This window comes from Rhinolophus sinicus, chromosome 5 (assembly GCF_057876585.1).
Source record: "Rhinolophus sinicus isolate RSI-liver-muscle chromosome 5, RSI-T2T, whole genome shotgun sequence".
In the NCBI taxonomy this organism is placed as follows: domain Eukaryota; kingdom Metazoa; phylum Chordata; class Mammalia; order Chiroptera; family Rhinolophidae; genus Rhinolophus; species Rhinolophus sinicus.
Window position 1 is genome coordinate 76,500,948 of NC_142505.1, and position 23,834 is coordinate 76,524,781.

Here is a 23,834-nt window from a genome sequence, read left to right on the forward strand (position 1 = left end):
CACCGGGAGACATCTTTTGGGTTGTCTTTCTAGCTCATGATGACAGTCCTCAGAAACTGGGTGTTAGTGCCCTGTATTCCCAGCTCTGCTGGACCCATTAGGGTCTCTTACATAGGATTTTTATATTGGAACTAAAGGTCTTCAGTTTTTATCCCTGTGTAGGGCTGGGCTTGAAGCATGTTCATTCTTGGCTGAGGGACAGCCAGTCTACGGAGAGAGAAATCTGGTTTACAGAGAAAGAAGCATATTAAGATACTTTTGGCTGTAGGTAATGAAAACCTCATCTCAAGAGGTTTCATACTTGCCTGAGTGTGTCTGTAATGCTCTCTTTGTTGGTCGTCCTTATTTCTCTAGTCTATGCTGATGGGTCTCTATGTTAATGCCCACTGTGTGACAGGTATGACAGGTGTCCAGTGTAGGTGTCTTCAGAGAACCCCTCTGGGTCTCCTACTCCACAATTCCCCAATGAGGGAGATCCCAGCTCCAGCTTGACCATTTATTCTCAACTCCTGCCTCTTGTTGCAGGGTCCCCTCTCCTAGCCAGCAGCCTTCTTGGGTGGGGTCGGGTGACAGAGTCCAAGTTCAGCCACCTATTGTAATGTACAGTGGATCCAGGGGAAATATATATTCCCATGTCCCATCAGACTGCTTTCCTCTCTCAGTCTTTTCTTATTAGCCAGCTCACTTCAGTTCTCTTCTCCTTTGTTCACATCTGTTCCTCCTTTGTCAAAGGGGGAAATTGGCAAGCACACTGCCTCAGCAGATGGCCAACTAAAACATAGAACACAGGTCTCTCCTCCTTGCATGCATCTCTCTCCAGTTTTTCAGAGCCTCCCTTTTCACTTGTATTCCTCCCACCCGTCTCCTATGTGGAGGAGGAAATCTCTTCTCACCATGAAGTAATTCTGCACTCCCCACAAAGCAAATTACCATCTTCCTTTCACTCCTCCCATTTCTACAGAGACTAGAGGGCAGCTGGAGTGGGGAGGAGGCTGGAAATCCTCGGCTGTTTCTCCCTACTTTCTTGGGGCAGTCGGCTGGCTGCAATTACTGGCAATTTTCCAAAGGGTGTGGGTTAGTTAGCACTTTTTTGTTCTCACCTATGGGTTCCAACCACCAATTCTGGGACAAATGGGGAAAATCTCATGCAATATCCCATTAGAGCAACAACAATAATAATCATCTCTAACATTTCTTGAGTTATTGCTGCATATCAGGCTACGTACATTTTCTATTAACTGTTTGATTTAATGGTCACATTGATCCATGAGGTAGGTCCTATTACTTCCCCCATTTTCAGATGAGGAAACTGAAGCCTATCGACTATTAAACCACTTGCTGAAAGTCACTCAGACAAGGCCTGGTGGGACTGGTGGTTTTGAAAGCCAGATTGAAGGGCTGCAGAGCCGGAAACCATCTTCTATACTCCCTTTCCCGTATACACACGGGAAGCATTTTTGCCCATTGTTTTTTAAGAATATATTCCTTGAAGTAGAATTACTGTCACAGCCTATGCACTCTTTTCCTAAAATGCTTTCTAGAAAGACTGAACCAGATCATAATGTCCCTTACACCTTAGTTAGTACCAAGTATTGCAATTTGTTTTCTTTTCCCCCCCAATAAGGTATGAAAAATGGAATTTCATTATTGTTTTAACTAGCATTTAAGAAAATTCCAAGTGAGGTTGAATATGGTATGTTTGCTATTTGTATTTATTCTTTTTTTTCCCCCTTCTTCCGCCTCCCCCCGCCGCTCCGGTTCAAGCTGTTGTTTCTCAGTCTAATTGTGTAGGACACAGCTCCCTGGCCGATGCTGGTATTATGAGCTTTGCGCTCCCCCTGGCTGAGGCAGTCGGTTGCCAGTCGTCCGTCGGCCTCACAGCAGCTCATGGGAGCTCTCACCGGCTGCTGGCTGCTCACAATGGCTGCCGGCCACTCATGCTGGTCACCGGCCGCTCACGGCAGCACATGGTAGCCCATGGCAGCCCGCGGCAGCCCTCGGCCACCTCCGGCTGCTCACCGCAGCCCAGCTCCAGGGAGAGCTGTTGTTCACAATCTGAGCTGTAGAGGGAGCAGCTCACTGGCCCATGTAGGAATGGAACAGGCGACCTTGAGGTTTAGGAGCAGGGCGCTCCAACCACCGGAGCCACCGGGCTGGCCCTGTATTTATTCTTTAGTGAACTTTGTCTTCCAACCTTTGGTCCATTTTTTTCTGATTGACTTTTGACAACTAAGCATATATCAAGAATGTTACCTCTTTGATGCCACGTATATTAAAAATATTTCTTCCCAAGTTGTCAAATAAACTTTTTATTGTGATAAAATAAACAACATAAAATTTACCATTTTAACCATTTTAAGTGTATAATTGAATGGCATTAAGTATATTCACAATGTTGTCCAAACACACCATTTTCCATGTCCAGAACTTTTTCAGCATCCCAAAGAGAAACTTTGTACCCATTAAAAAATAACTCTGGATTCACCCCTTCCCACAGTTCATGTTAACCTTTATTCTATGTTCTATGAATTTGCTTATTCTGGATATCTCATATATGTTGAATCATACAATAGTTATCCTTTTGTGTCTGACTTATTGCACTTAGCATAACGTTTTCAAGGTTTATTCATATTGTACAATGTATCATAATTTTATCCCTTTTTTATGGCTAAGCAATATTGCATTGTATGTATATATCACATTTTATTTGTACATTCATCTGTTGACACTTGGCTTGTTTCCCCATTTTGGCTTTTGGGAATAATGCTGCTATGAACATTTGTGTACAAGTATCCATTTGAGTCCTTGTTTTCAATTCCTTTAGGTATATACTACCTAGGTGTGGAATTGCTGGATTACATGGTAAGTCTATGCTTAACTTTTTCAGGGCAAAGTATAATTTTTAAAAAGATAAAAATATACAAATATGTATAATGAGGACATGTAAGTGATTTATTTAACTCATTAATGAGGGGACTAGCAGCATAGTAAAGCTACTTCAATGTAGAACTCAAGAGACTGAAGTGAATGAGAATGCTGAAATTAGATTGCTAAATCAAATATAAAACTTATTATTGTTCTATAGGGCAATAAAAGCATAACCTTTGGGAATATCTTTTCTACCAGGTGGAAATCATTTGCATCCCTTCTATACAAAAACCATTTGCAACTTATCAGTCTATTATAAATTAACATCTAATTTTACAGAGTCTGGGCCCTTAATCAATAGAAAATGGCAAGTCAAGCAAAGCTACATTTTTCTAAGAAATATAAGTCCCTTAGGTGGGCTTGTTAGACAATGTTTTATTATGGTATTAAAAGAGCAGGCAGTAATTTTTTTGCCTTATCTCTACATTTTGGGTAATTTTTCTTAACTTTGTATGTATTGTCTTTCATTTACTTTATGGTCCTTTTTGCATTCATTTTTCTATCTTTGCTTTTGCTCCTTTTGTTTTTGGTGTTATGCTTACAAAAGTTCACTCTGTGTTTGTTCATATAAATACATATGAATATGTATATGTTCAACTTTATTTTCCGGTAATTAAATGGTTTTATTTTGAAATTTAATGGTAAACGTTTAAATATTGACTTATTAGGAATATATTCTTGCATATGGTTTGAGGTAGGGATCCAAAGTTTTCTTCCCAAGTGGTTAGTTAATGTCCCAACATCACAGCTTCTCCTACTAGTCTGAAAAGCCATGTATCATATACTAAATTCTCATGCTTGGGTTTGTTTCTAGACTTTTATCTCTGTTTGTCTTTGTCTTTTCTGGCACCAGTATGACAGTTGTAATTATTGTGGCTTCATTACACTGTAATCCCTCTTGCAGGTCTGATAGGATGGCTCTGCGACTAGCAACCACAACTTTATTCATGATAGCTACTCCTCACAGAGGGAGAAGTTGGCCAGCCTTGCTTCACAAATGTGAGCAGCAACTCTCAAATGTTGCAGTGAAACTGTGTTGCGAGCTTTAGGAAATTCCATTGGAAATCCTAAAGGAAGACACTCACTAAGGAACCTGAAAGAACATGCTGAGTGGGGTGGAGATGGGGGAGGGGGAAGCTCATTCATGAACTTCCTCTTAATCATGTGGTTACACTTTCTGTTCAGTCTGGCACAGATTGTTCCCCCAACTTTGGAAGGGGATTTTACATGTAGAGAAGAAGCCCTAAGAAAGAACATTAGAGAGAAGCCCTAAGGGAGGCATTTTGGCACGCCACTGGCATTCTGAAGGACTGGAAGAGAACTTGTTTTTTCCTTTTTTCTTTTTCCCCTTTCTTCTGCCTCCCCCACCCCCCAACTCCAGTTCAAGCCATTGTTTCTCAGTCTAGTTGTGTGGGACACAGCTCCCTGGCCCATGCTGGTATTATGAGCCTTTAGCTCCCCCGGCTGAGGCAGTTGGTCGCCAGTCGTTGGTCGCCAGTCGTTGGTCGCCAGTCGGTCAGCCGCTCACAGCAGCTCTGTCTTAGCCGTAGAGGGTGCAGCTCACTGGCCCATGTGGGAATTGAACTAGCGACCTCGGTGTTAGGAGCATGGCACTCCAACCACCTGAGCCACCAGGCCGGCCCAGGAAGAGATCTTTTAGTGCAGGTGAGGCCTTCATGGGCCTCTGGATCCCATCTCACTTAGGAGTAAGATGGACATGCCAAAGATGAATGTGCTACTTCTTCCTGACTACTCACAATATGTGCTAATACTATTGGAATAAAGAAAGCGATCCTAAGCCCTGCTCACTTGTCCTGGCTGTTCAACCCAGTAAGGATATTCAGCTGGAAACTTTAGGGTCACTTCTTTTTTCAAAAATAAACTTTTGTCTTTAGTGGAAATGGCACAAAATATATCCATATTTACTAGACTAAATAGTATTCTAAAGGGCCAGTAACCCAGTATTGAAAAATGATTTATTCACATTTCTACTCTCTGCTGAGTAAGTACATTTGACCCTCTGTATCCACGGGCTCTGCATCCATGGATTCAACCAACCCGGATCAAAAATATTTTTAAAAAAATGTATTCAAACAACTACTTGACTTAGAGCTAATATGTCCCGGAAAAACACGCTTAAAATAAATAAAAGTTAAAAAAAAATGTTACATGTTGCTGACGTGTACTATGTAGTTAGGCCTACGACGGTTGACTCTGTACTGAACATGTACAGCCTTTTTTCTTGTCATTATTCCCTAAATAATACAGTATAACAACTATTTACATAGCATTTACATTGTATTAGGTATTACAAGTAATCTAGGGATGATTTAAAGTATACTGGCGCATGTGCTGTAGGTTATATGCAAATATTATGCCGTTTTATATGAGGGACTTATTTTCTATGGATTTAGGTATCTGCGGGGGTCCTGCAACTAATCCCCCTTGGATACCAAACGAAGACTGCACTCATTCTTTCAAAGCATTTCAAGAATACGTAAAGTTTATTTTTATCATGCTTTTTGTTTCAAAATATCTTCCTAGTGAAAGCTTCTTTTGGTCACCTTTTTCAGGCTTGCCTTTGTCTTGCCTGGAAGAGAAACTGTGACGCTTTCAGTGAGCTCACATCACTTCTCTTGTTTCAGCCTGCTGCTGGTTGCCTTTTGCCATAGGGAGGGATTCCTGTGCTATTGCCAGGAAAACATGTTAGTCACTCTCCTCTGAGTTAGGGCTTGCACGGCTGGCATTCAAGTGTCAAACTGTAACGGCCTGTGATATATTTAGATTTTTAACTCATATTGCATTTGAACATTAACTACATGTCAACAAGAAAATAAATAGTCCCCCTTTGGTGATGAAGCAATGGATGGGCAGAATGCCACATGCACTTGTTCATAGTAACACTGTTCATAGTAACACTGTTCATAGTAACACTGTTCATAGTAACACTGATTCTTCATCCAATTAGAACTATTCATGCTCCAAATTCCTCTTTAAACAGGAAAAGTGAATTATTATCAGAAGGCACAGGGCCTTTTAAAATCATTGTTTTTGGGTCTTAGAGCAGAAGCAAAATGCATTCTGTCCTGAGATAAATGAGCTGTTTTCAGCTGAAGGGAAACTAGCACAGGATACACCGAGTTCTGATGAATTTGATAGTTAAAACAAAAGATGGTAAAGAAAGCTTTGTAATTTGTAGAAACGAAATGGCAACTGCTGCTCTGGCAGGATAGCTCCCTGGGGGTCGCAGTGGGGGGGGGGGTCCCCTGTACACTCTGGAATAGGACAAGCCAGAAAGAGCTGGGCTGAGCAGGTCAGAGTCATGTTTCTGCTCTCAACAGACCAGAGCAACAGTAGGGACTTTGGGAGTAGAGTTTGAATATCCGTTGCTAGAGGTAGAAGGCTGAGTATGGGCTCTTTGAAGAGAGGGTGGGGCTGATGGATAAGGAGGTTGTGAGTCAGGCCAGGAAAATTTTTGGTGATCAAGGGACTTAGATGAAGGAGTTAAATATTCATGATCATATCAGCTTATGTGGCTTGGACAAATCTGTGCGAAGTTCATCCAGCATTTTAACATTATAAAGAACGAAAGGGCTGGGACTGATAATGATACTGCAGGCCACATGTATCAGGGTCATCAGCCCGAATAACAGCAAAAAGCAGGGCTTTGGAGGACCTGTGAACGAGATCATAGTGCTACCACATAAGTCTATACTTTGATAGAGGAAGGACCCTAGGATTTAGGCAATTTGGAGTTAGAAGTGAACTATAATGGTAGTTTTTATATCAGAAGAGCATTACGATTAGAAAAATGCTTGAGGGGAAAAAACAGGAGTCTAAATTGTGTTCTACTACTCCTTAATCAGTATTTCTTATATTTATACTTCTATTTGTGATTAAACAAAGTTAAACAGGTTTTCTACAGGACTTCTCAGAGCCTTTAAAATGGTAATATTAACCTATTAATATCTCGTGGCATACTGTCCTGGGGAACACAGTTTGGGAAAGAACGGTTTAACCTAATGTTAAAAAAGGCACAACCAAATTCAACTGTCATATATAATGCAAACACTGAAAGGAAGGAAAGTATTCCAATATGTCAACAGTGTGTGGCTCTAATTGAATTATTTCCTTTCCTCTTTTGTGTTTCCCATATTTACTTTAATGAGCCTCTACAAGGAACATGAATTTAAAGAAAGCAGCGGTGTAGTTGTAGGAGACCCATGCTGAAGTCAGAGTTTTAAAAGCCATGTGAACTTCAACAGTTTCTTTAATCTCCTCAGGCCTCAGTTTTCTCACCTATGAAATTGGAAAATAACACCTACTTAATGGGTTTGCTATGAAGATTACATGAATTATGATATCCAAATCACTCAGCACAATGTCTGGAACACAGCGTAGGAGCTAGAGACCAGGTAACTACCATTATCATTGAGCTATAAGAGTTTCAGAGTATAAGAAAGGAGTGCTGGTTTGACCATGGGCACTGGTCCCCTCACTGTTGTATCAGGGAGGTCAGAAAACACCATTATCTTGAGTTTGTAGCTTCATCCTAAAGCAAAGAATTACAGAAGCTACACCAGAGTGTAGGACAGGATTCCATAAGGACACATGGCAGGGATGATTATGAATTCCCAACTGAGAACCTTTTGTCTCATGGCGGGCAGCCTATGAATACTATATCTTTAAAACAAACAAACACACACAAGGATACAGACACAGACACACACACACCTTCCTGATTGCTTGGAGCTAAATTAATCATTGTACCAGAGAAAGGCATTTGACCATTTCCTTCTTCTAAAATACTCAAGATACTTTGCCAAATGAAAAGAACTTGTGCTACAACCATGGTGCTTGCAACATTATTCTGGCAACTTCATTGCTTCACAATTGTGATTCTTGGAAACTTGTCATTAAGATTCTTCAGAATTCTTAAATAACTTTTTCTGACTTCATTTATTTAAATATCCCAGAATAGCCTCTTGAGCTATAAGTTTGATGATCCAGGAAACTATTTATAGCAGATGAGTACTCTCTGTGACTGATGTTAGTTATGTTTTATTTTGAGAAGGACAAATCCTTAAAAAGATTGATAGGGTTGATGGTATTTTAAACTGAAAGCAGTGCCAAGGCAAATAAGGCAAGTAGATATGAAATTGGAACATAAGGAGATATGGGTGTGCTTTTTGCCAGTTTAGCTAAAGGCTGGGGAAACCTCCCACAAGAACGAAGGCAGAGACAGAGCCTGTAGCCCAGACATAATGATCTTTTAGGAGGATTAGACCAGGGCAGCCTGGCCTGTTTGCCCAGTGCTTAATAACCCAGAGCAGACAGTTGGAGACAGGACTATCATAATTGAGGCAAATACTGTCCTTGGTGTTACCAGTATCTCCCTACGTAGGAGAAAAACAGGAGATGAAGTAAGGTCAAGGTCAACTTTTTTTTTAACTTTTTGTCCTGGAGGCCCTTAAAAAATAGAATCACAAAATATGTAGAACAAGAAATCACAGCAAATTACTGGAGAGTTGTAGATTTGGATTCCCCTTCTCCTGGAATCTCATTAAGCAATTTATCAGAAAGGCTTATTACATGGAATTGCTTCCTCAGCTCCTGGAACACTTTGTGACTCTCAATAAGCCCCAGCTGTCCCAGGTACCCGTGCAAGTGAGAGGCCCTTAAATTAAGATTCATCAGCTTCATGAAATCCTACCACTTACTGGCTGGTCTTAACAAACCTGGGTAGCATATCATCTGTGTCCCTTGCAGGTCAGGTGTCAGGACAGGTGCTTGGAATATACTGGAGATTAAAAAGCTTAAATCCTGTAAGGCCCTCAGTCTGATCTAAAGACACGAGTGGTTTAGAGAACAGTGCGACAAGGCTAAAGTGAAAAAAAAACCAAGGCGGTGGGACTGTGAGTGGATTCCTTCCCTCCGCCGGAGAGGGCGCCGTCTTTGGCTATGACACAGCTCGACTGAAGGTCCTACTCGGGGCCGGCCTCCAACGGCGGCCTTCTACTCTACCGGCCAACCGACTCCCAGGAGAGTACAGCTGAGGGCCTTCTGGACTTTGAAGATTAGCTCGCGCTCCCCTGTTGGGGGCCCAACGCAAGGTTGGGCGCACGACATTGCCCCACCGGAAGTTTCTTTGGAGATAAAGAAAAACAGCGGAAGTAGACCAATGGCGCTTCCTCAGTCTTTTGCCTCCAGCCAGCTCTCCTTTCTTTTGGAAGGGGAGGTGCTCCACTGCTCTTTGCTGCGGTGGAAAGCCGCTGCGGCGGACTCTGTGCGCAGGCTCAGCGTGCCAGCTCCGCCTCCGAACCATCTTTCCACCGCCCTGTCCCTTCCCAGGTTCTCGAGCCAGGACGTGACGTACGCTTGTACGTAATTGGAGGCGGGACCTCAAAAGGAAAAGCGCCTGAGCCCAGATCTCGCGAGAACGTTCCTTTCCTTCGCAGTTCTCGCTCTGCAGTTTTACTCTCGTCGCAACGAGATCTTTCGAGATCTTCTCCGCCCCCGCTACCGGCGTTCTCTCTGCGGCCGCTGAGCCGGAGCCGGCCTGAGCAGCGCGCTCCGCTGCGGCCCCATTTGCGAGGACCTAGGTGCTCGCGTGGGCACCCGCCCGTTCCCCAGTAGCCGGTTCCCCGGCCCACGCGGCCCCCTTTCAGCGCGCCAGCCCCGCCGGGGTCCGTGTTTCTGTCTCGCCGGCTGGACCCGGGTTCGAGCCCGAGCTGTATCTGGCGCCATGTCGGTGGTGGGCATAGACCTGGGCTTCCAGAGCTGCTACGTTGCTGTGGCACGCGCCGGCGGCATCGAGACCATAGCTAATGAGTACAGCGACCGCTGCACGCCGTGAGTGTGGGCCAGGCCGACCTCGTGCACGGGTGTTGGGGGGTGGAAGTGGGGAGGTAGCAGTTGCTGGGGTTTGCGACCCTCGCGGCTGGGAAACGCTTGTTGAGTGTTCTCCGTTCCGAGCCGAATACCTGGTGGGTACGGGACCCTTGCTGGGTGCTAGGTTACTAGTGGCCGCGACCCTCCGTGTGGATCTGCGCCAGGGGCGAGGCCTTTTCCCAGTGGCCCGCCGACTGAGCAAAGACTTAGTGGGTACTCGGACCACGGGAAGGTATGAGTAGGAGGTGGAGGGAAGGCAGGCCTGGGATGTAGGATGGACAGTGGTCCTTTCAGCGGGCAGGCCCAGGGGGTACTGACGTTTCTTCAGCCCTACACAGAGTTCAGAGCTTTGCATACAGCAGGTGCTTAATAAAAGTTGAACAAGTTCTGGCGTCTGCCGGCAGCAAGACAGTCGAGCGGCCGCAGTCCCACGTGAGTGGGGGCGGGGCGGCGCCCGGAAGAGAGGAAGCCCCAGAACCGGAGGGTCAGGCTCCTGTGAACCAGGGATCTCGGGATTGAGATGGGACTGACAAATGTCAGAAAAGGACTTAATAAAATCGATGCCTTTTTGATACCTTTGCATTCACTTTGTTTTTTCACATCGTTTCAGTATATTGAACTATATTGGGTTCATTTTCTGCCATTCTGTGCGCTTTCACTTTCACAGTAGTACGTTCCAACCAATTGTTAATGAGTGACTCGGGTTCACTTCGACTTATAGAATCTATAAGTTTTGGCACCACAATAGATAGACATAACTCTAGAAAATCACGACTCACCCAGGTCTTTCCTTGGTTAAAGAGTCTACTTTTTGAGTACGTAGAGATATCTTTCAGTCCATTGCCTTCCTCTTGGACAAAATCTTTTAAGAAGCTTCGTATTTGTTAGGTTATTAGTGTGGCGGTTCACGTGCGTCTCTTATAAGGCACGTTTTTCACATTAACTTACCACGCTTCTTAAGAAGATTGGCCGGTCTACTAGCCTGAGGTTTGCTGCCCAGGTGGCACACATTTCCCTTCCACTTGTCAAATTTCTGCCCTTTATTTTAGACCTAACCCAGGTGCTTCCCCTGAAAACTCATGGCAAACTGAAGTTTGATGTCCCTTTCTGCATTTTGTTTATAATTTTTAACAACTTTAAGATACAACTTAAAATGTACAGTTCGATTGTTTTTGTGTAGTCACAAAATTGTGCAACAATTAGCACAATTTTAAAAACATTTTCATCACCCCCCAAAAAGAAAACCTATGCCCCACTCTCTCCTATTTTTATAGCTTTTAACAATGGGTATTATGTCCTAATTTGTATTTACAGGGAAGTATTGTATACTGAAGTTTTTTAAAGCATTAAAGTTTGTTTTTAAGTATTTAAACATTAATTTCCTATTTGATAATTGTCTTTCTCTCTGGATTTCATCTGTAAAGATAGTCTCCAAGGAATTAAAAAGGCTAGAGTGCTGAGTTAGGCATGTAACATCTTGGTCCTTTATTGCCTAAAATTGAACCCATCCTTTTGCTCCGTAAGGAAGAGAATCCCATATATTGGAACCCTGTCCTTTCTTTTAGACTGTTATCTTACACTCTAATGCTTTTTAGACAAATAGCAGTTATAACAGTTTTACCATAAATTCCATTATTTAAAACTGAGTTATTTTAGAAGAAAAGAATTTAATCTTCCCAGATTGCAGTTAAATTTGCCTCAAAGACTAAATGATGGGTGACCAAATACACCAGGTAATTGTGATAAGGAAATCCCTTTAAATACTTCAAATAGTTTTCCTTGGATGTGCTATATTTTCCTTTATGTTTCCCAGGAATGTACAGGGATGCCATACACCCAAGTAATTTTTGAACTGATTTTGGTTAGCTTAGATTTTGGAGTCTCTGGTTAAGTGGAACATGGGAACAGAAAGGTTGATCTTTGCAGTGGTTCTGGGAAAATGGTTTTATACCTCAGAGGTCCATAGACTGATGTAGGTTTGTTTTAGTGTGAGAGTGGAAATGAGATGCAGATTGCAAAAGGCTAGTGATGATGGAAGTGTACCTCCTTTCAAATTGGGGTAACAGGATTTGGGTTCAGTTTTTGAGGAGCCAGCTAAGTCTTAGAAGAGACCCTTGCTTTTCCATCAAATTTAGGTTTCCTTCATTTTAGCAAATACTGAGTGTCTCCAAAATGCCAGTCATTGTGCTAACCCCTGGAGGTGCTCTGATGAACAAATAAACAAGATTGTGCCATCATGGACATGGCTAGTGGAAAAAGTCAGATGCTAAACAAATATATACATAATTACTGACTGGTAAATGTCCAGATGGGAAAGTACAGGTTACGATGATGGGGACATAATTTAGATTTGATAACGGGGTGGAGGTGGAAGGTGCCATTAAAGAAGTGCCATTTAAGTTGGTACCTGGCGGATGAGTAGGAATTTACCATGGAGGTTATGGTGGGTCTGAGGAAGAGCTGTTACAGGCAGAAAGAGCAGCAAGTGAGGAAGACCTGAGGCAAGAAGAGCTTGGCACACTTGGCATACTTACAGGATCATATTCACTCTTGAGCCACTTGAGAGAATGTGTGAGAAATCTGGAGAGGAGTTAGGCAGACCAGATTATGGCAAAGCTTTGTAAATCTTGTTAAGGATTTTTATCTAGGTGCAGTGAGGTGATCCAACTTGTATTTTTAAAATGTGATTAACTTTTTATGGCAAATGGATTTGAGAAGGGCAAGAAGCAAGGTGATAACTTAGTAGGCTATTGCAATGTTTAGTCCACGAGGGAGTTGACATTGCTCTCCACCAGGGTGGTAGCATGGGGGAGAAGGGTGGGCAACTTTGAGATAAACTTTGGCCTTCTAAATAAGGATTGTCCATGTTGATGTTTTTTGACTGTAGGCTTTGGAATAGGGTGGGAGCCTATTTTTATATTTAGTTGAATTGTTACAGTAGAAAGGGTACAAACATAAAGCTTCTCTTGCAATAAAAACGTTATTGGGCTGCCAGACATTAGAGAAGTTAATTGAGCCATACTTTCCAAAATGAGCAACTTATGGGGTAGAAATGAGTTACTTACGAAAATCTGTGTGTGAATTGATTATCATTTTCATGGACTTAGTTCCTAATAATAGGAATTTGAGGAGATGACTATTAATAACTGCCCTTGAGAAGGCAAAAGCTGAAAGTATGTATAGTTTCTGGTTAACAGCAGATTAACATCTGATACTTTATTTGTACACGAAAATTATTCTTCTGTGTAGTGAATGTCTTTACATGTGTAGATCTAGGCGAAACAGGATGACTTAGATCTTTTAGATTCAAAGAAAAGGAAAGTTGATTTGTTAACAAAAGCTTCATGTTTCTAATTGCAAAGGTTATGAAAGTAGTTTCTTAGAATCGTTTAAGAACTGAAATACAACCTTATCTACAAAATTGGTATAATGTACACGAACTTTGTCATTAGGTTCTAAATTGTTTCTTAAAACACTTTTTTCTTACAAAATACTTGTTTCTTGTAACAATAAAAACACTATAAAGTGCTGAAGTAAAATTAAGTTAACGCTCCCTCTAATTACTTGCTATGTATCCTTGTTTATCTTTATTTCTACAAATATATGTAGGGTGTGTGTGTGTTTAAACAAATATGATCATACTATATTTTGTAACTTTTTGTTGTTGTATTTTAGACATCTTTCAGAGTCAGTAAATACAAATCTACCTTCTTAAATATGTATATTCCATATTATGGCTGTCTCTTAATTTGTCCATTATATGATTGTAACATGTTTTCTTCATTCAGGTTATTTCTAATATTTTGCTATTACCTATAGTTCTTCAACAAATAGTCTTTTATATTTATGTTTACATGTTAATACTTTTATTTTTGTTGGATAGATTTCCAAATGTGAAATTGCTAGGGCAAAAGATATATGTGCTTAGAGTTTCAGTAAATATTGCCAGAATACTTGACAAAAATTCAAGGGATTAATTTAACCAGGAACATAAGTGATTTCTCTACCTCACTGGGGGTTGTGAGGATTATAATGAGTTAAAATGTTTAGAATAATGTCTTACATACAGTAAATGCTGCCGAAGTATTTGCTAATATTGCTGTTATTACCTTTTTGTAGTTTTATTAATCCTCTTTACCAATGGATTATATATTGGGACAGTAAAATGAAATCTATAGAAGTTTGCCTTTAGGGTTCATCAAATATGTGGCTTTTAATGTGCAGATATTGACTCAGGAATTTGCTGTACTTCAGGAACAATATCTCATAAGAATGAGTTATTTGGTCTGTTTGATATCAACTTTTTTGGGTACTTTATAGTTTGGGGCTAACGCAGTAACCAGAGGACACTTTGATTAATATAATAACCATTTCCATGCCAGTTTTGCTTACGTCTCTTATTTGATAGTCTAAATACTGTTGTCAGTTCTCTGAAAGGTAATTTTCTTATGTTGTTCAAGAAAGTGAATTAAGAGCAACAGTTGTCCTAATATCCTGAGAGCAGTTCACACACAAACATGAAACTACCTTTTAAGGATCTGTGCCGATAGCAGCTGTTTCTAATATCCTATCAGAATGTGCATAAATATTTGGTCAGTAGTATTTCTTAGCCAGGACAGGGAAAGCAGTGCTATTCTCTGGCTTAAAAAGATTGTTTCTAGGACTTAAAGATTAGAACAGTCTTGAACTTGATTTGAATTAATTTATAATAATGTCAACCAATAATTTGGAATGGAGGAAAAGTAATGGCAGTTAAACAGCAAGTGTCTGCGTACTTAGGTTTTTTTTTTAGCAGCATTAACTTGGCTTTGTGTGTAGTATAGAGGAAGAAATGTAATCATTCTAGTTGGAAATATGGACGACATAAAGCAACAGTGAAAGGTTATCTAAGTACAGACTTAAAATACCGAGTTCAGAGGAGAGGTTACATCAGTGGGGCATGGAGTGATGAGAAAAGGCAGCAGTGAGACTTGAGCAAATAGGATTAGAGTACATGGAGGAAAGGATTTGGGACAGTCCTAGGGGAGGTGTAGAAGTTGGAATAAATCTAAACGGCTTGGTTTGCAGTATTAAAATATGTATGTATGGGATTTGGAGTCCTGAGTTTGAATCTTGGACTTTACTAATTATGTTTCTGGGCACATTCATTCGACTTGAATCAAGTTATAAAACTGGATCAATAATAGTTGTTTCTCAGTATTTGGGAGGATCGAGTGTAGAACGCGTATCACACTGCCTGGTGTATGCATAGTGAAAGCTGTAAATGAAAGGGATTGGATGTGGGCGGTGTGCAGATTTGGGAAGTTCCTGGTGAATGGGCAGTAGTAGATATGTTGCCTTTAGATACCTTGTTAAGCTTGTTCCATGTCAAAATTCTGACGGAATAATCCAGCTATTGAATACTTTTCAGAGGATATGTTGAGGAGAAGCAAACTGAATGGAATTTTTTATCTTTTTAGGACATATTTACAGGCATACCTCAGATATATTGTGGGTTCAATTCAAGACCACCCGCTCTAAAGCGAGTCAGTCTTTTTGCTAGTGGAGGGTCTTGCCTGCAGTTTGTATAAAACACGACATTTGTGAAGCGCAGTAAAGCAGAGTACAATAAAATAAAAGGAGGTATGCCTGTATTAGGATTGCACATACAAGTACTTAAATGCTAGTGGTGGCCGTCTATGGTGGGCGGGTGACAGTTGTGGAATTACAGATAATCTTTATTCATACCTTGTTTTCTAATTTTCTACAATGAGCTTGTACTAGAAAGCACTGAACTAGGTCTAGTGCTGGCACTAATACTCAGGTTAATCTTTTTGGGCTTTCTCCACATTTATATATTTGGTTTCTTTGTGTAAGCTTTTAGTTTGAAAAACGCTTTAATTTGTGCTGTTTGACATATTGACCATTAAATTGCCCTTTTTTATTGGAAGTGGTATGACTGTTTCTCATGGGTAGATGATTTTAAGGTGGCTGACTGGATTTTAGTGGCAGTTTGAGGTGAAGCAGATCTTTCATAGCAAACTAGTTGGTTTATTTTTGTATGAAACTCAGACCAGGACTTCATTGGCACTATAGTAATAGCTAATATTTTGTTATTTGTTATATCCCAGTGTCTGATATAAGTGCTTTATAAATGGATCAACAAAATTTAATCTTCTGAGCAACCATTTGAGGTAGGTGCTGTAATTTCCCTATTTTAGAGATGAGCAATTGAATTTCAGAGAGGTAAAGCAACAGAACGCACAGCTAGACAGGCAGAGAAGGGATTTAGACAGATCCCTGACTGATTCTAGAGCCTGAGCTCTTTTTACTGCATATGTGTTCAAATCAATCAAGTTGATGGCAAAGTGGAAAAGCTAAGGGTTTCTTTAGTGCAATAGTTTATTGTTATAGAACTTTTTAAAGAATGTGTGAATTACGTAGTGATATGAGATTAACAGTTTTCTATGATATGGTAAGAAAAGTGTGGACTTTCCCCATACTTTACAAGAGTTACATCTTGTGTAAGGTGTTACCGCTGTATTATGTGCAGGTTGAGGTTCCATTAGTGACATGTGACTGCTTTGTAAGAAGGTGGGAACTATTTGTAGTGTGTGTATGCATAGACCAAAAAAAGGATGAATAATTTGAACTGAGACACACTTTTCTTTAGCTTTTCAAGATGTATGAAACACTTCCTATAACTGTTAAGAAGGCAGAGGTAGACTTTAAAAGAAAAAATGCTAGAACTGACTTCAAGGAAATTATTACTTAGAGCAGCTCTGCATGATAGAACATTCTGTGATGATGGAAATGTTCTGTATCTGCTTTACCCCAAATCCAAAAGTCAAGTCTACTAAGAAGTGGAAATGATTAATTTTTACTTGAGTGGGATTGGGAAGGCTTCACAGACAAAGTGGGTGATACACCATTTCCCCCCGAAAATAAGACCTAGCCAGACAATCAACTCTAATGTGTCCTTTGGAGCAAAAATTGATATAAGATCCGGTCTTATTTTGCTAGAATATAAGACTGGGTTTCATAATTAAACATAATATGATATATATAATATACCTGGCCTTATTTTATTAGAATATAAGACTGGGTCTAATATAATATAATACAATATAACACTGGGTCTTATATTAGTTTTTGCTCCAAAAGACACATTAGACCTGATTGTCTGGGTAGGTCTTATTTTCCGGGAAACACAGTATCTGGAGAATGACTGATTCAGAAGGACCAGAGCATTTCAGGTAGCAGAAGTTCCATTAGGAGAGCAGGAAGATTGGAAGACTGTTTAACTTGGGTTACTATGTACATGAGATGCAGCTGGAAAATGGGGATGCAGTTGGAATGGTGGAGACTTTTAGGTTCTACATTAATTTAGGTTCTACATTAAGGAATCGGGGCTTTGTTTGTTGGTAACTGGTTTTCTTTGGAAGGTAATTAGAAGCTCTTTTCTAGAGTTACTAAGGTAGAATAGGAAATTAACCCTACCACAGGGCATACAGGAAAGTTGGGAGCATTAATGATTTTTATTCTTAGAACTAGTAATTGTTTTGAGATGGACGTTTAAGAAAAGGGCTATAGGAAACAATGGAAGATATAAATAACATTGCTTTTCAGTTATGTTAGGATTGAGGTATTGGTGGGGGATACATCTTAGAAAATCAAATTGGGGGGTTTTTAGAAAGACGTAGTTTTACCAAGGGATAGGCTTAGGCTAGAGGGCCTTTTTAGACTGCAGTGAATGGAATGGGTAAGATTGCCTTGGGCAGTTTCCTAAAGGGAAGTCTGGGCTGTGTTAGAGATATTTAGGTGGTTCTCAGGAAATTAAAAAAGAAAAAACTTAATGATTGTTGTATTTATGGGAGGGGAGGGTGGAGCTTGAGGGGTATGCCCAGCATGTTCTAGGCCCACAGAGCTTAGGGTTTGGAGGAAATCTGATGAGGTCCCAGGCTAAACCATATTTATACAGGGCACAGCTGCCTGCAACTGCTCTGAGAGATTGGTTCACAGGCGTTCTTACCTCATTGGTTGGAAAGGATCACTAAGGTACAGAGGCCCAGCTTTCTGTCAGTTTGCATAGAGCTAATAAGTTTATTTAAGTAAAACAATTCTCAATCAATTAATAGGTCATCTAATATGTCAGATTTGGACCAAGGTAGTATGGCTCCAGAGCCCTATTTCTTACTCACTCTGCTGAATTGAAAGGACTAGAGGTCCAGGAGGATAGAGAGGGTCAAAGCCAGAATGTAAAGTATGGAGAAATGAAAGTAATGGAGACCCGGTGCCATTACTTTCAGATTGCATGATCCTGAGTAAATTTAATACGTTTATGGACTCAGTTTTCTTTTCTATAAAATGGGGATAAGGTGGGTTACTTATGAGGATTAAATGAGATAGTACACACAAGTAATCTGTGCAGTCATTATAATTAAAGTAGAAGGAAAAGAAGGCTTTACTAGCTTGTGGGGGAAATGGACTCTGGGAAGAGCTTTGTCTTTTTGTAGTTTTTGGTGGTGTGTGAGTTTGATGTTACTATACTTGAGAAAAGCAGCTACTGGAAAGGGAGGTGACAGATACGTGAGAGTAAAGGGAACACAGGGCAAGGTTCCAGAGGGATTAATTAGAATGAAAAACAGGGTGACGCACAGGGGCCATGATGGTAAAAGCATCAACTCTAATATAACTGACTTTTTAAGCTTAAGCACAGTGTTTTAAAGTAGTACCTTTTAGCAGGTTTCAGTTTTGATTTCTAAAATAAGCAGCAAATAGACCAAACCAGCAAGCAGTATATGAATTGATTTGGAGGAATGTATTTAGAAATAGGAATAAAGTTTTTTGTCAGAAATTCTCTGTCCTTGGAAGATAGTTCTAGAAAAACTACTTTTTACTTATAGACAATAGGATAAGAGTTGTTTTCAGGGTTTATAGACTGTTCTCTTGGTACAGTTATAAGATGTTTTAAAAAACAAAGAACATTATTTGATGAATTGATATGAGGGTCCATTATTTTATCTTGCTTGGGATTTTGAACATCAGACTTGCAGAATTAGAGGAGAGTGGAGATTGGCTAGTTCACCTCTGTAGTATTGTAGACAGATGGTCATCACATAAAACTTGTGCTTCAACATCCAAATGACCAGATTCCCATTATTCTAAGAGGCAGCCCATTCCATGAAGGTTAAAACTTAGACTTACTGGGTGAGTTAAAATACGTGGCTTTTTAGCGAAGATTCAGAAGTCCAGCCTGCTGTGGTTTTGGATGTAATGTTGCAATTAAGTTATATGCTTAAATGTTTATTTTATCTTCTAGGGCTTGCATTTCTTTTGGTCCTAAGAATCGTTCAATTGGAGCAGCAGCTAAAAGCCAGGTAGGTAGAGCTTTGTTTTTTCCTAAACTGGCTGATTTCTCTGGGTTGTCCATCCTTCCAGCCAGCAACGATTCGAGTGCCCGGTGTGTGCCTCGCACTGGTAAGCCTAGGCGTACAGGTGAGAGAGACAGACCTGATCCCTCTGTGTGTGCTCGAGTGATGAGCTCGGACAGTACCACCTGTTTCATGCACACTGCTAGGATGTGTTTTGCTCAGATCTTATTTAAGCAAGACTTGTTCCTGGACTTTTTAAAGGCTTCTTAAAGTCTGTCTTGTTGGGCCTTTCATCTTTCTCATCATATGAGGGTCAGCGTTGTCTCTAGATTTGATCTCGTTAATCATGGTTCTCAAGGAAGGAAATCATACTTGTAGAAGCACATCAGCTTACCTACCATTCGTTTACTTTGTAAACCAGGAACCTGACATATTTGCTGGTTTCTGAGTAACCAGAGCAGCAGAATTGCGAGCTCTATTATCCTGAGTGTCAGAGGTTGCTGTAAAATTAAGGAGTTGCATGTGTGACCTTTTTTATTGTTCAATCTGGAACAAAATATAGCTGAATAACTGTCTCTCTGGACTGGGCAGGGCCTAACATTTATAAGCCTAAGAAAATGGTGCTTGGCCAGTTGATTATTAATTTAACTGGGTGTTTTATAATCTCATTTTCAAAAAGCTCAAGATAGTTTAGGAGGCAGTAGATACCAAGTACACAGCGTTATTGAAATGTCTTTCCTTCTAAAATTCCAGTGAATTCTTCCTGTTTTTAAGTTTGCTTTCATTATTGAGAATACAAGTTATTGTACTAACCTGGCTGCCTATTTCTAGGTTGACATACTTATTGTGATACTGAGTTTCTGCTTGGCAGCTTACTGAAGCAGGACCTGGTTTGGGAGACCTCACTGTTTTACAAAAGGACTTCTGTGTGTGCCTTTTGACATACCCGATGCAGAGTTGCTCTGCAGCTTTTCCTTGTGGATCGTTACACTGCTTAACTCTTGCATTGGGAAGAGGAGCCTGTAAATCTTAAGCACAAATTCATTCTTGAATTTTTTGAATGTCCATGCCCATAAATTATAATAGTTAATGCTAGAGAAATTAGAAAATATAATAGTATAAGGAATTTGGAAGTTACCCAGACTACCATTATCTAAAAAGCACTGTTAGTATCTTAATGTGGAACCTTTTGTAATCTTTCTAAGCATATGAACATGTTTTTCCCTCCTCAGAAAGTGAAGTCATCCTCTGTAGATACTTACCTTCCCGCCTCCTATAATGATCTTACACACTGTGGCTATACCATCATGTACTGACCCATACCCACTTAGGCTATTTCCGGTCTGCTGGGATTATAAATACATTCTGTCAATATCTCTTTGCATTCATCATTGTGTACTTAGTGTTGTCTTTTTTCCCCCCTTATGATAAGTTTTTTTCATTGGAATTTCTGAATCGATAACATAATTCCAAATTGACTCCATATTCATAGAAACAAGTATGGACAGTTTGAATCACAAACTGGGTAATTTCTAAGGCTAGAAATAATTTTGTTATGTAAATGTTTATTAGAATTTTAAGACAGAAAATACTTTTCTAAGTGTAATGACCTGTCTTTATGGAGAAGCAGGACAAGCCAGGCTGTGGTCTGTTACCTGTACAAGCTCCTCACCCCTCAAGCCTCACTTCACATGCCAGCAGGCATCATTCAGAAAGGTTTAGAGCTGAAGAAAACTGGAACTCCGAAGGAAACTTTGGAGTTAAAATGATGCTAGTTCAGTCTGAAGCTGTTGAATGTCTTTTTCCCTAATTTAATTGCTGTTAGTCTTTCTACTCTGTGACTTTGATATTCTTTCTCTTAGATCATTTCCAATGCAAAGAACACAGTCCAGGGATTTAAAAGATTCCATGGCCGAGCATTCTCTGATCCGTTTGTGGAGGCAGAAAAATCAAACCTTGCATATGATATTGTGCAATTGCCCACTGGGTTAACAGGTATTAAGGTAAGGTTCTCAAGGTAGTGCCTTATGATTAAAATGCAGCATTTTATTTTATCAGGCCAATATATATATCAGTACCATTCTGATTTCATGTTGTAATGAAAATGCTTACAAATGCTTAGGAAAAGCTTTCGCTAGTAAAGACCATTTGGCATTTTTTGAACAATTTGGATTTTGATTGTTCATATGGGTTGGATGGATGGGTAGTGATTTTTTTTTTTTTTTTTTTAAAGATTTTATTGGGGAAGGGGAACAGGACTTTATTGGGGAACAGTGTGTACTTCCAGGACTTTTTTCCAAGTCAAGTTGTTGTCCTTTCAATGTCAGTTGTGGAGGGTGCCGTTCAGCTTCAAGTTGTTGTCCTTTCAGTCTTAGTTGTGGAGGGCGCAGCTCAGCTCCAGGTCCAGTTGCTGTTGCTAGTTGTAGGGGGTGCAGCCCAACATCCCTTGCGGGAGTCGAACCGGCAACCTTGTGGTTGAGAGGACGCATTCCAACCAACTGAGCCATCCGGGAGCTCAGCGGCAGCTCAGCTCAAGGTGCCGTGTTCAATCTTAGTTGCAGGGGGCGCTGCCCACCAACCCTTGCAGGACTCGAGGAGTTGAAGCAGGAACCTTGTGGCTGAGAGCCCACTGGCCCATGTGGGAATCGAACCGGCAGCCTTTGGAGTTAGGAGCATGGAGCTCCAACCGCCTGAGCCGCCGGGCCGGCGCTGGGCCGGCCCCGGGTAGTGATGTTTTGAAGTTAATGTTACCATTGATGTTTGTCTTGTTTATTGATGCAGTGGCCGTTCTGGTATGATTTTTAGGGAATGGCTTCTGGAAAAGCAGGCAAAGAAATCAACACTTTAAAGTCACTAGACAGATATCTGGTCGTACTCCTGACAGTAGGAAATAGGTTGGAAATGTGTTCTTTTGGGGAAAAGGGGTTTGTCTTTGATATCTCTGGGACATCTAGAAGAGTCTTTTTGTGAAACATACAGTGAACTGATCATACAAAAGAGGTGAGAGGCTGGGGGATAGGTAAGGTGGACACATTGCCTCTCTAGCACTCAGAGGTGGAAACAATCCAGGGGGGTGGTTGAACTTTCCAGGCAAGTGAGCTTAGAGAGAGGAGATTTGGTATTTGAGACATCCCAATTGGAGAAATAAGAATCATGGGAACAGGCTCAAAATTCAAGAGATGATGAGAATTCTGAGAAAAAAGGTAGTCAATTATGCCATGATAGCCGAGAATTCAGTTGACTTTAGAAGTGAAGAATTCTGATAACTGAAGAATGGTCACTGGGTTTATATTAGGGTATCTGTGGCAATAATCTCAGAACAGTTTGAATGGCCTAGGGAAGGATAAAGCTGGAGTACAGAGGAGGGAAAAAGGATAAAAAAGGGAAGTGAGGAAATGGGATACTTATTGGTAGGAAACAGGACGGGTATTGTCAGATTTTTGTTATAAGCATTGCAGGAGACAGAAAGAGACTAGGGAGAAACCACAGGAGCAAGTAGATCCACATACAAGGGTGGAGGAGTCCACTAAGATTAGGCAAATCGCAGGAAGAAGAGGTAGCTTAAAACGAGACTCTCCGGAAGGGGTATTTTTGCATCTTTATCAGGCGATAGAGAAGCTGTTAGATTGTAAACCCAGATAAATTGTGGCTGGCTGAGGAGCGAGGAGGCGAGGAGATGGTGGCTTTCAAGCTGAGTTGGAGCAACAGCTTAAAGGAAGAGAGTGACATTTTCTGGTCCTGACTGTAGTTGAGGAGCATGGGTACGTGTGGGAGGGGTCTTATCCTAGCCAGTCTTTCAACATTTAAAGTTTGCAACTCTCATCAAAGCTGAAGACTTACCCAAGGCAGGATATTTCGAAGTTTTGTTCATCTTTTATTCTTTAATTCACCAAGTATTTATTGTGTCAGGTCTGTCAGGTGCTGAGGCTACAGCAGTAAGTCTGACTAAAACCATGTCCTCAGGTTAGATTGGGTCCTAAATGGTAGACGATAATTAAGTCAACACAGTAAACCAAGTAACACACGTAGCATGTCAGGTGGTGAACTTTCATCACCAGAGCCCTTTATGGAAGGGCAGTGTGGCTCACAGTGAGCCACCCCAGTTTGCTTCTGCACAGGTAAATTGTCAACAGCATGTTGTTTACATAGTGCTTCTCACCTCCACGTGGCATGTTTCATAAGCGTGTTACAAAGGTAGAAGGGACCTTCCAGTTATTTTTGCTTTCAAACCTAGTTTTCTTCAATTCCCTCTTGAGATAATGTTCTGTTGGTGATGTGAGATATTGCTCATGTTAGGCTCTTAGGACATGAAGAAATGCAATAGGTCCTAGATCTTTTTGTTGTTTTATTGCAGGTGAAATACATGGAGGAAGAACGAAGTTTTACCACCGAGCAAGTGACTGCCATGCTTTTGTCCAAACTGAAGGAGACAGCGGAAAGTGTTCTTAAAAAGCCTGTTGTGGACTGTGTTGTTTCGGTGAGTTTGCTCCCTACATGTTATGGGGCGCTTGCATGAAGAAGCATTTGCATTTTGACTGCAAATAGTTATTTTTTTTGCCTTAGGTTGTATTCTTATTTTAAGAATTTATCAAACTAGTCTTCATTTTCTTGAATATTCTTTTCTGCCCTCTAGTTTTTGCTCAGGCCTCCTGTTATTCTGCC

General features: G+C 40.8%; 1 protein-coding gene across 1 annotated transcript in view; it reads left to right on the plus strand.

The window, feature by feature from the left end:
• Window positions 1-8,764: 8,764 nt before the first annotated feature.
• HSPA4 (heat shock protein family A (Hsp70) member 4) overlaps window positions 8,765-23,834 on the plus strand; it is a 37,952-nt gene continuing 22,882 nt past the window's right edge. The window contains exons 1-4 of the mRNA XM_019756079.3: window positions 8,765-9,780; window positions 19,121-19,178; window positions 21,035-21,175; window positions 23,527-23,649. Of these exons, the coding sequence (XP_019611638.1) occupies window positions 9,674-9,780; window positions 19,121-19,178; window positions 21,035-21,175; window positions 23,527-23,649 (429 nt within the window). The 5' untranslated portion in view covers window positions 8,765-9,673. The remainder of the gene's footprint in view (window positions 9,781-19,120; window positions 19,179-21,034; window positions 21,176-23,526; window positions 23,650-23,834) is intronic.